This window comes from Hyperolius riggenbachi, chromosome 5 (genome assembly GCF_040937935.1).
Source record: "Hyperolius riggenbachi isolate aHypRig1 chromosome 5, aHypRig1.pri, whole genome shotgun sequence".
Classification (NCBI taxonomy): Eukaryota; Metazoa; Chordata; class Amphibia; order Anura; family Hyperoliidae; genus Hyperolius; species Hyperolius riggenbachi.
This window is the reverse complement of record NC_090650.1, coordinates 158,385,112-158,398,217: the sequence shown is the minus strand read 5'-3', so window position 1 is coordinate 158,398,217 and position 13,106 is coordinate 158,385,112. Positions and strand designations below refer to the sequence as shown.

Sequence of the window (13,106 nt, the reverse complement as noted above, 5' to 3'; positions counted from 1 at the left end):
ACAAATTTTGCCAAAAAACACAGCCATGAATAAAGAATGGTACCAAAACACCCTCCAACAGCAACAATCCAACAACAGTTTGGTGAAGAACAATGCATTTTCCAGCACGATGGAGCACCGTGCCAAAAGGCAAAAGTGATAACTAAGTGACTCGGGGACCAAAATGTTGAAATTTTGAGAACTTGTGGTCATTCCTCAAGAGGTGGGTGGACAAACAAAACAAAAAAAAAACCTAAATTCTGAGAAATTCAAAGAAGGGATTATGAAAGAATGGGTTGCTATCGGTCAGGATTTGGCACAGAAGTTAATTGAGAGCATGTGCAGTCGAATTGCAGAGGTCCTGAAAAAGGTGCCAAACACTGCAAATACTGACTCTTTACATGAATCTCATGTAATTGTCAATAAAAGCCTTTGAAACGTATGAAGTGCTTATCATAGATCGCATGGGCCAGTCCTTGATCGGGTCAATCGCTCAGAGTCAGCTCGTTCTCGCTGTCGCTTTGCGCATAGATGCCCATATGTGGAATCGCAATCTATGAACAGACTAGCCAAGAGGAGCGTCCTGACTCCAAAGGATTCACCACACGCGTACAATTCAAAAGCTTGCCACCACATGTGAGTCAGCACGACTGTAAATATATTCGCACACCGAGAACACTAAGTTAACCCTTAGCTGTATGCAGGGATCGGCGCCAGATCTGTCTATCTGTGCCCGATTCAAGTATACGGGATGTAACTACAAGATACTCTAGAACACAAAGTAACGTTTTCGGAGGAGTAAGTACGATTGTGTATGTGCAGGAACAGGTCATAACCGTAAAACGATTTTTAAACGTTATAACAAAAATGCATTACACACATTTACATACACTAATTAACATATACACACAAAGCTTAAAATAAAAGGGAATAATTGTGAAACGTTTACTTAGCTGAAATGCAGTCTGTGTGGGATTATTTCCTTCTGGGAAAGAAATGCAGTGTTGGTTTCAGAATCATAGGCCTTTAGGTATATTTTGTAATCCAAGCAGATGTTACAGTTCTAAGATGGCTGCTAACCACATGGTCCTCTGGTTAGCAGTAGCAGGTTCTCGTGAAGACGGGATTTGGAGGACTTAAGTCCGGCTGTTGGCAATGTGCTTTTAATGAAGCTGGTTTGGGGGTGTGGCAACGCCTGTCCCCTCAGTTACCCACCAATGACCGTCCACCTCCTCCTAGGAGGATTTTGAGCTTAAATTGTAAAGCACTGTAACTCAAACTATACATGTCATTTAGGTGGATAGCAGATTCATACTTGTCAGAAAAAAACGATTATTATGACATCTTGCATGAGTGCGTTAGGCTGTCCTGTCCCCGAGAAGGGTCGTACACCAATAACCGGACGGGTTATGGTTATGAATTTTGTATCAGCACATTGGGCAGATTTTTAATGAAGAAGACTATTCATTTCATAGCTGTGCTATACAGGGTTTTCATTTAAGAGACCGAAATCATAAACCACATGCATTTAAATCTATTCCTAATCGGAGCCACTTAGGCTGGCCTCCCGCTGGGGAAGTTTGCCTTAGTCTTTCCTGTGATAAAAGGAACTTTTGGTGCTCAATTAGCAGCCGAGTGTGACCAGCTAGAACAACCTTTGACATATTACACCAGGATTCTGGCTAGGGTGAAACTGGCCAGCAAGGAATTCTTTTGAACAGTTAATTAAAACAACCATGCCTTCACTGGTCACAAAAAAACAACACATACTTCCTGAAAAGAAAAAATGTCATTTTGCTCTGCTGTGCGGAACGATACAGAATCGCTAATAGTCTCGACTTACGTATCATTCATGACACCTCCCCAGCAGGTCGGCGAAAAGAGCAGGTTAGCACGACCCGATCGGTGCGTCTACTTGGTTACTAACGGGCTCTCGACTTTCGTATTTGACTGTACTTTAGACAACTCACCAGAGGCATAAGGCCGCATGGTCCGGTGTGTCCCAGTGTCCGCTTTGTGGACGGCGAGACACACACCAACTGGCTTACCTCTAAAATGTCTGGTTGGGTTTGCCTAGCGCTTCCCGTAAGGAAGAGTCGCTGGCTGACATCCAGGTCATTTTTCGACTCTCGGGTGTCAGCCTGCGAATCTGGAAGCAGTGTGGCATACCCCTGCTTTAACCGACTACACATTGATATAACATTTACGTCCGCACCTCCTGTGTGGACATCAGAACACATTTTAGAAAACAGATTGGCCTTCTCCTGTGTGGCGAGGCTTGCCCCTCCTACAGGAGGGATAGAGGGTTGACCTCTGTAGTTTTGCGCTGGGTTGCTTCTGCAACAGTGAGGCATGAGAGAAACTGCCTGTCTCCACCAGCTGTTTGGTAACAGGCAATGGTGGAGCACTCTGGCTGTCATAACAGGAGGGGAAGTCTAGGCCCCCAGCTGCCTGCTCAGACACCTGGCCTCCTTCCACAGCCCTGCAGGAATCTGACCCCTGCAAAACAGGACCGTTACTTCCTAGGTTAGAGGCAATCACATTTAAACATACATTATTTTTAGCAATATGGAGGTTCAGCATGAAACCTAGCAATATTTGGTACAACATCAATAACACAGTTGTGTTCATTTTTCACATAATGTACACATGCATCTGGAACAGTGACAGGTTTAGAATCAGACAGTGATTAGACAGCTGTCCATTAGAAACAGGAACCTCTTCCTTGCCTCCTTCCCTAGGAGAGCTAGGTACCATTACCCCCAGCTGCCTCCCTCTATCCCTCCCCAAGCTTGTACAGTACCTGAGTGGGTCCGGACGAGTGATTCGGGGTGTTGATCCTAGGTTCATAAAAGGATCGTAGGGTGCCAAGATCGGTACCCAACAGCACAGGCACTGGGATGTCATCTGTCACCCCCACAAGCTTTGGCGATGCGTGCGTGTGTGCCACCAACTGCCACAAGGGTGGCACGCTCATTAGGAAGCAAATTCTCCCTGGCAACAAGATGAGAGCGAACCAATGTAAGCTCTGCGCCGGTGTCGCGGAAACAGACAGCGATCTGGTCATTTACTTCCACAACTTGACTCCCAGAAAGTCGAGGATTTGCTGCTCCAATGGCGAGGTAGGCGTGTGCAGTAGAAGATGGGCTAGCCGATTCTGGGCTAGGCTCTGGAGACTGCATACTCACCTCGGGGCAGGCAAACTTGAGATGTCCTCACTGTCCACAGTGGTAACACTTTGGAACAGATGTTGCATCAGGCGAATGAGTAGCAGGTGCAGCTTCCGGCCTCTGTGGCTGTGGGACCAGATTTCCACGGTTTCGCAGGGGGAGGAGAGCTAGGTTGCACCGGTCTATCCCTTTCCAGCTCTGGGCTGGAGGTTTGCGGCTGTCCGGTACACAGGTGGCAAAAAAAAAAAAAAAAAAAAAGTGTCTGCGACAGCTTTGGTGAATCCAGGCTTCCGCTTCAAGAAAAACTGCCAGACAACAGTGCAGTAACTGGTCCTGTACAATGAGGTCCTCCAGACCTTGGTGAGAGTCTTTGTTGAGGCCTCGTGAGCACTGCCTGAACACAGTGAGCAGGTGATCCGCCAGGTCTGCATAAGTGTCTGTGGCGCCTTTCAGCAGGGCCCTAAACTTTTGCGATATACCTCTGGGGTCAACTGGTACTTAGCGATAATTGCCGCTTTTATCGCATTATAGTCAGTGTCTTTTTCAGCGGGTAAGTCCACAAACGCCTCAAGCGCTTTGTCCCGCAAGTTGGGGGGGGGGGGTCAGAAATCTCTCCCACTGCTCCTGGGGCAGATGATGCTGACGTTTTTTCAAAGGATTGCAAGTGTCCGGGTTGGTTCCCTTCTCCATTTCAGGGAACTTAAACTTGGGAGTCCCAAACGGACCTGCTGTGGGCCGGGACTTTGGTCTGGCGCTCGCAGATTGGCCATTTCAAGGTCGTGTCGGCGTGCGGATTCTCTGTCGTCTCTTGCTCAGCAAGCCACCGGCGCTTTGAAGCCGCCCTTTCCGCCTGGCGCTCTGCCCGGTCCGCTTCTCGTTTCTCTGTCACCCTGGCGTTCTGCAGATTGTCAGCGTTTTTTCTGACAATCTGCAGGTAAAGCTCAGGATTTGTATCCGACAGACTTTGTAAAGCATGCTGCATTCCAGCATCAGGAACACAGGGAAAGGTTGCATGGACAGGCTTCTGCCGGTTACCATGCTCCTCAGCATTTAGTGCGATCCGTTCAGACTCGGTTCTGTTTTCCCCTAGGGCTGAAAGTGTGTCAACTCGATTCAACAGCTCACTTTCCGTTGTCCCAGCAGTACCGTCTGGACCATCAGGGTGCTCTTCCAGCATCTGATCTGGCTGAGTACCCAGTCGCAATAAGTCCTCAATTGCTTTTTCGTTTTATTAAAAGTCTCAATGCCTCTTTCTTCACACAAGTTTGCCAAATCAGGCAACTGCATTCGCTTGTATCCCGCTGCAGCAGTCAGTGTTGCAAAATAAAAGATAGGATAGAAAAAAAAAGAAAAAAAAAATGGGGGTGGGGGTGGGGGGGGGACTCTGTGCTATACGTTTAATCTATATAAATGGTAATGCACCGGTCATCAACCACAGATTTTGATCTGTTCTGGCAGGTTAATCAATTAACATTGCCGTTGATGTTCTGAACATACACCAATCCCAATAAGCTGCCAACCAATGTCATAGACCGCACGGGCCGGTCCTTGATCGGGTCAATCGCTCAGAGTCAGAAGCTCGGTCTCGCTGCCACTTTGAGCATAGATGCCCATATGTGGATTCGCAGCCGAGTGGAGCGTCATGACTCCAAAGGATTCACCACACGCGTACAATTCAAAAGCTTGCCACCACATGTGAGTCAGCACATGACTAAATATATATTAGCACACTGCGAACACTAAGTTAACCCTTAGCTGTATGCAGGGATCGGTGCCAGATCTGTCTATCTGTGCCCGATTCAAGCATACGGGATTTAACTACAAGACACTCTAGAACACAAGGTAACGCTTTCGGAGGAGTAATTACGATTGTGTTTGTTCAGGAACAGGTCATAACCGTAAAACGATTTTTAAACGTTTTAATAACAAAAATGCATTACACAAATTTACATACACTAACATATACACACAAAGCTTAAAATAAAAGGGAATAATTGTGAAACGTTTACTTAGCTGAAATGCAGTCTGTGTGGGAATATTTCCTTCTGGGAAAGAAATGCAAAGTCCTTGGTTTCAGAATCACAGGCTTTTAGGTATATTTTGTAATCCAAGCAGATGTTACAGTTCCAAGATGGCTGCCAACCACATGGTCCTCTGGTTAGCAGCAGCAGGCTCTCGTAAAGATGGGATTTGGAGGACTAAAGTCCGCATGCTGGCAATATGCTTTTGATGAAGCTGGTTTGGGGGTGTGGCAACACCTGCCCACTGAGTTACCCACCAATGAGTCCACCTCCTCCTAGGAGGATTTTGAGCTTAAATTGTAAACCACTGTAACTCAAACTAAACATACATATATCCAGGCACATCGCCTCTAGTTAGGACATTAAATAAATTATTAAGGAAAGGGAGGTGCTGAAGGGGGTGTGGCTAGAAACAGCAAAAATCAATTAACCCGTCGCACACTCGCATGCAAATGTTCAAACAAATGTATTCACAGATTTACTCATCCAGGCACAACTGTTATCCCTACAGCTAAATTAAAAGCCAGGGTTTTAGTTCACAGAAGAATGCATTCTTATGCTTAGTCACCTATACTGCGTAGAAGTACCCAGGTAAACATAGGTGTCCTAACTCTGGCCCTGTAACATGCATAGTGCAGACATGCAAACACATTCATTGCATCAAACCTATCAATGGATTAGGAGCACACATCCTAACTTCCTCTCCTGGGAAAGACAGTGCATCTTACCAATCGCACAAGGGAGCTAATGTTATGTGTCCATGTGCACCATGCGCATACACCAGCATAAGCTGTCTGCATGCTGACAAACATACAGGGGAAGGGGGGAGTGCACCGAATTGGACCCTAGCCACAGGGGTCAATGATAAGAACATACATACATATATCCAGGCACATCGCCTCTAGTTAGGACATTAAATAAATTATTAAGGAAAGGGAGGTGCTTAAGGGGGTGTGGCTACATTTGAATACATTTGCATGTGAGTGTGCGACGGGTTGATTTTTGCTGTTTCTAGCCACACCCCCTTCAGCACCTCCCTTTCCTTAATAATTTATTTAATGTCCTAACTAGAGGCGATGTGCCTGGATATATGTATGTTTATTCTTATCATTGACCCCTGTGGCTAGGGTCCAATTTGGTGCACTCCCCCCTTCCCCTGTATGTTTGTCAGCATGCAGACAGCTTATGCTGGTGTATGCGTATGGTGCACATGGACACAACATTAGCTCCCTTGTGCGATTGGTAAGATGCACTGTCTTTCCCAGGAGAGGAAGTTAGGATGTGTGCTCCTAATCCATTGATAGGTTTGATGCAATGAATATGTTTGCATGTCTGCACTATGCATGTTACAGGGCCAGAGTTAGGACACCTATGTTTACCTGGGTACTTCTATGCAGTATAGGTGACTAAGCATAAGAATGCATTCTTCTGTGAACTAAAACCCTGGCTTTTAATTTAGCTGTAGGGATAACAGTTGTGCCCGGATGAGTAAATCTGTGAATACATTTGTTTGAACATTTGCATGTGAGTGTGCGACGGGTTAATTGATTTTTGCTGTAACTCAAACTATACATGTCATATTTAGGTGGATAGATGCATACTTGTCAGAAAATACAGATTAATATGACCTCTTGCATGAGTGCGTTAGGCTGTCCTGTCCCCGAGAAGGGTCGTACATCCAGTGTTCTCCCCAAGCCCATTCAAGTGGGCGCTCCTCCTGGTTCCGCCTGGGCTCCCGCCCGGCTGCTGCTCACTGTCACATTCTCTTAGCAGGCAGCATGTGCAGAGGAGGCGGGCAGAGCAGTGAATAATAATGAACAGGGGCAGGACACTCACAGCTCTCGGTCCTCAGCCCTGTGTGCAGAGGAGGCAGAGCAGTGAATAATAATGAATAGGGGCGGGACAGTCTCAGCTCTCAGTCCTGAGCCCTGTGTGCAGAGGAGGCGAGCAGAGCAGTGAATAATAATGAACAGGGGCGGGACACTCACAGCTCTCCTCATTCAGGGAGTCAGCAGCAGAGAGAGTGAGGAGAACTGAATTGAAATGTGTGCAGACTGCTGGGGGAGATAACCATTAGTTGCAGCCCAGCAGTACATGGTAATGTATAGTATATATTTATAATCTGTATAGTGTGCTCCCTCCTTTGCATTCCTGGGATTCTTTTAGGTTTACTTTTTGTCAGTCAGGAACAATAAATTGCAGGAATGGAGTGGAAAGGGCACACTATGTTACTGCAGAGTATATATCACTGTGTGACAGCATGGCTGATTCCTTATCGTATGTCAGTCCTGCTACAGAGACAGAAGGCTCTGCACATTTAGTTTTAAGGTGCCCATTAACAGTACAATTTTTTCTTTCAGATTAGATCTTTCTACGCCATTTGAATGATCAAAACTAATCAAAACTAATCGGATGGCAATTATCGATAGTTCCCATTAACAGATCAATTTAAGAAGGTTTTACATTACAATTCAATCATAAAATCCAACTTTTGGATCGATATTTTTTCCCCCCTTTTGCAATTGACCAAAGAATTGTTTCAAATCAATTTGCGCCACACAAGGTTCATTTTTCTAGGGTGTCACACCTCTGTCATGGTACCTTGCACACGCTGAAGCTTCCCTGTACCTGCAGAAGCAAAACAGACCCAAAGCATGATTGACACCTCCCTCCCCTTCACAGTAGGCAAGGTGTTCTTTTCTTCATAGGCCTTGTTTTTCCTCCTCCAAACAGAGTTGATCCATGGGCCCAAACCGTTCTAATTTTGTTTCATCGGTCCACAGAACACTATTGTGGTAGTGTTCTGTGGACTGATGAAACAAAATTAGAACTGTTTGGGCTCATGGATCAATGCTATGTTTGGAGGAGGAAGAAAAAGGCCTACGAAGAAAAGAACACCTTGCCTACTGCGAAGCATGGCGGGGGGGGCAATCATGCTTTGGGGCCGTTTTGCTTCTGCAGGTACAGGGAAGCTTAAGCGTGTGCAAGGTTCCATGAATTCTCTTCAATACCAGGAGATATTGGATAAAAATGTGATGCAGTCCATCAGAAACCTGAGGCTTGGGAGACGTTGGACCTTTCAACAGGACAGTTATCCCAAGCATACCTCCAAGTCCACTAGAGCATGGTTGTAGATTAAGGGCGGAAACATTTTGTAGTGGCCATCGCAGTCACCAGACTTAAATCCGATTGAGAACCTCTGGTGGGACCTAACGAAAGCAGTTGCAGCGCGCAAGCCTAAGAATGTGACTGAACTGGAGGCTTTTGCCCATGAAGAATGTACTAAGATGCCCGTAGATCGCTGCAAGACACTTGTGTCAAGCTATGCTTCACGTTTAACAGCTGTTATAAATGGAAAAGGATGTTGTACTAAGTACTAAGAATGAATGTCATTTGGGGGTTGAATAAAACTGATGATGTGAGCACAGAAAAAGACGTGTGGTTATTTAATTATAAATGTTATGTTATATTTGTCTGACTTACACGTGCCTCTGATTTAATTGTAAACAAGATGACAAATGATCAAAATCAATGTCAAACTGGCCAAAACACTCAATTCAGTGGGGGTTGAATAATTTTGAACACAACTGTATATGTACGGTATATAAGTACACACACACACACACACACACACACACACACACACACACACACACACACACACACACACAGATCTATCTATAGAAACACACACAAATATACTGCTGTACAAGTTAACAAGTATGAAATATTACCTTCAGTTTCTGCTTGATGCCATTGTGTCGCGGAGACGCATTCATTTTATCCTCAAGTCGGGAAGACACATCTTCTTTCCGAACAATTTTTTGCACTACAGGAGGACGATCTGACTCCTTAAATCTCTGTGACCTGTATGCATCAATGCTACAAGGATTGAAAAACAATTAACTACATATTTCACATTTAATGAAAGAAGCAAATCGAACATTTATTCTTGCTTTACCTGTATAACAGATTCTGATTTTCTTCAGTGGATCCAAAGCTGTCCTTGGATTCTGCTCTGGGCACCTTAGTCCTTTGGAATTTTACTGATTTGGGGCCATCATAATCTGTACTTCTGCCATGTTCTACCTTGGAAGGTGAGAAGGAAAGCGAGAGCAGTGCCTGCATAAAATAAAATATGTCAACCAAGTTTTTTTTTTTTTTTTTCGATAAAAAGTTGGTGATTTCCCGAACTAGGCTGGCATAACATGAGAAGTTGCCTGAGTTGATACATTTTCTCCTTGCAGAGACAGCATTACAATAAAAGAAGCAGCCCCAACTTTCCTTTAGATGTGATTTTTTTTTTTTTTTTTAACTGCCTCCGTTTGCCCTGAATCTGCCTATTCGTCTTTTTAAACAATCTATTTAATTGCCACAGCTTAGAAGAACTTCACAAATGTTACACATGCAGGCTTTCTGATGTGAAATTTATCTGAAAACAGGTACCCAAGAGGTTTAAAAAACACAGCCTGGGTATTCCGGAAAGCCTTTTTTGTTCCTGCTCTGCTGCTGCCTGGGAGATCTGTCCTCATTAGCTTTGCTGGACAGAAAACAAAGAGTTGTGGTCAATGGATCGTACTCAAAATGGGAGACTGTTAGCAGTGGGGTCCCACAGTGGTCTGTACTGGGTCCAGTGCTCTTCAATTTATTTATTAATGACCTAGTAGATGCAGTAGTGAGCAATGTTGCTATTTTTGCAGATGATACAAAATTGTGCAGAATCATCAACTCTCAGGAAGATAGTGTTATATTGCAACAGGATCTGGATAGGATGGCTATATGGGCACATACATGGCAGATGAAATTCAATGTTGACAAATGTAAAGTCATGCATTTTGGTCATACCAACGGTCTAGCACCATACAAAATAAATGGGATACAGTTGGGAACATCAAACTTGGAGAAGGACTTGAGTACTCATCGACAACAAGTTAAATAATCGTACTCAATGCCAAGCCGCTGCAGCTAAAGCGAACAAAATTTTGGGATGCATTAAAAGGGAAATAAAAACTCGAGATGCTAGCATAATATTGCCCCTGTTTAACTCTCTAGTAAGGCAACATCTGGAATATGGAATTCAGTTCTGGGCACCACATTACAAAAAAGATATTGCAGTTTTAGAGCAGGTGCAGAGACGAGCTACAAAATTGATACGTGGGATGGAAGGTCTCGCTTACCAAGAAAGGTTAGATAAACTGGGTTTATTTAGTCTAGAGAAAAGACGCCTTAGAGGAGATCTAATTAACATGTATAAATACATCAGAGGGCAATATAATAGCTTGGCGGATGAGCTTTTTGTCCCTAGGCTTTCTCAAAGGACTAGAGGACATGAGCTGCGCATGGAGGAAAAACGTTTTAGTCATTTATTTAGGAGGGGGTTCTTTACAGTGAGAGTGATTAGGATGTGGAATGCATTGCCACAGGAAGTTGTTATGGCAAACTCTATACCTGCATTTAAAGGGGGCTTAGATGCTTTCCTTGCATTGAAAGACATCCATGGCTACAATTACTAGGTTATGCCTAATGATGTTGATCCAGGGATTTTATGTGATTGCCATCTGGAGTCAGGAAGGAATTTTTCCCTTTTGGGGCTAATTGGACCATGCCTTGTGGGGGTTTTTCGCCTTCCTCTGGATCAACAGGGGTATGTGGGGGACGGGCTGGAATTGTGCTTTGAACTCGATGGACGTGTGTCTTTTTTCAGCCAGGGTAACTATGTAACTATGTTATCCGCTCTCTTATCACCTTTTCTAAACAGATGGAATTCTCTTTCCCAATTCCGCCTGCTCTAATCTTTATGAATTGCCATTTAGTGACGTGTGGAGATAATCACCGCATAGGGCGGTAATTTACAGCTCTGCTCGAGCATGTCAGCTTTTCATGTGGAAACAGCTTTTATGAATGGACATTTTGCTAAGTGGTCGTTAAAGTCAGCTGTTTTGAGCATTACCGCATGCGGGAATGCTTTATGAATAGAGCCCTTTATTGTGTATTGATGTTTTCACATACCTCTGGACTTCCAACACCAACAGTCTCTGCTAGAGGAGTTAGCAAAGACATTGAGGAAATGTTAAGTGCATCCTCTTCCTCGTTTTCAGAGCAATCATCTTCTTCATCTCTGACCATTTGCACTTTCTGTGTAGATGCTTTGTCTACATCTTCCTCATTTTCAAGAGCTCCACTAAATATGTTGTTGATCACTTCTGAGCTGTTAATCTCATCAATGTCTCCATCCACACTCATTTCAATCTCCTGCATCACATTCACTGTAAAAACAAACAAAAACACCATCCGGCTGGAGAGACCAGAGAGACTGTAGCACTAAAGATTGCTAGAAACTTATAGGGGAATGAAAGTGGCTTACTTCATTTTTTTTTTTAAAGGCATGAAACTCAAAATTTCATCTCAGCTCTAAAATATACCAGTAAAAAGTTTTCTTCATGCTGTGTTTCAAGACACTGGAAGGAGTAACAACCCAAAATTCCACTTACTTGCAAGCTAAATTGACTGCCAAGTTGCTGGACAAAACCGATTGTCTTGTTTGATCTGCAAATAGTAACACAAAGCAGAAGAGGTTCTCTGCCCCACCCACACACAGGAGAAGCATCTATGCTTTGATATACAAACAATCAACACAATCTGACAATTTTTTCCAGAAATTAGCAATCAACTTTTGAGTGAAGTGGAACTTTGAGTTATTAGTCCTTTCCGTGACTTTAATACCAGTAAATTGTTTTCATCATGTTGTGTGTTAGCATTTCCAGCAGGCATAACATTTTGAGTTTCATAACACTTTAAAGTGATACGTTAACCAATAACATGCATGCAGATCAGATGTTCTAGCTAATGCTGGGAATACACGGCTTGATTTTGAGCCATTAAGATGGCTCGATAGATAATTTCCGACACGTCCGATCACCGTTCAATCGTATTGCCGCTCGATTCATCACTGACGTTAATTTAAAAAATATAAGAAAAATGAGCGGAAGATAAGAGAATCGAGCGGGCAAAATGATCGGGTGCAGAATAGAGCACCAGAATCGACCTGTTTATTCCCAGCATTAAATCTAATTACACTTGATGGTTGAAAGTGTCTTAAGGCTCATACACACATCAGACCATAGCCTTTGGAAAATGAAAGATCACAGACGAATCTTACCACCCTTCATGTAGTATGAGAGCCATACCTTCACAGTCTGTTCTATGGAGCTGCACTCCCCATCAGAAAAAAAATCTTTGCAAGATGCTGCACACACAGATGCTGTATAGACACAAAAGATCAGTATCTGCAAAAGATCTGTTCCTGCCAAAGATCCGTTCCTGCAAATTGCATTCATAGTCTATGAGGTCTGCAGATCATCATACACACCTTGTTTAACTGACATTCATCTGCAGATCAGACAATCATCTGCAGATCTGAAAATCCATCCTGGTGGATCTGATCTGCAGATGAATGTCAGTTAAATCGTGTGTATGATGATCTGCAGATCTCAGACTATGAATGCATTTTGCAGGAACGGATCTTTGGCACGAACAGATCTTTTACAGATACTGATCTTTTGTGTCTGTACAGCATCTTGCAAAGATTTCTATCTGATGGGGAGTTCAGCTCCATAGAATAGACTGTGTAGGTATGGCTCTCATACTACATGGAAGGGGGTAAAATTGGTCTGTGATCTTTCATTTTCAAAAGACTATAGTCTGATGTGTGTATGAGCCTTTATTCAGACAACCCTGAAGTCAAAGTTCTGAATGGAACCCAGGCAATTCAGTTCTTAAAGTGGAATAAAACTGACATAACATTCAATAAAAAGGGTTTTCCTACTTTTTATCAGCCATAGTTATGTTTGTTTTTGTGCACAATTAATATTGTCCATTTACAAATTACAAGTTCCTAAAGTATAGTTTATCTTCTCTGAAAGCTGCCATTGCATTT

At 43.7% G+C, this 13,106-nt stretch overlaps 1 protein-coding gene across 3 annotated transcripts in view; it reads right to left on the bottom strand.

Moving 5' to 3' along the window:
- The window catches only part of ANLN (anillin, actin binding protein), a 98,225-nt gene that overhangs the window by 46,512 nt on the left and 38,607 nt on the right, over positions 1-13,106 (bottom strand). For 2 of the 3 annotated variants that reach the window (XM_068236396.1, XM_068236399.1), the window contains exons 10-12: positions 11,180-11,436; positions 9,132-9,292; positions 8,905-9,052 (exon numbers count right to left, since the gene is read on the bottom strand). In XM_068236396.1, coding sequence (XP_068092497.1) covers positions 8,905-9,052; positions 9,132-9,292; positions 11,180-11,436 — 566 coding nt within the window. The remainder of the gene's footprint in view (positions 1-8,904; positions 9,053-9,131; positions 9,293-11,179; positions 11,437-13,106) is intronic. The other variant, XM_068236397.1, reaches the window with a different exon arrangement.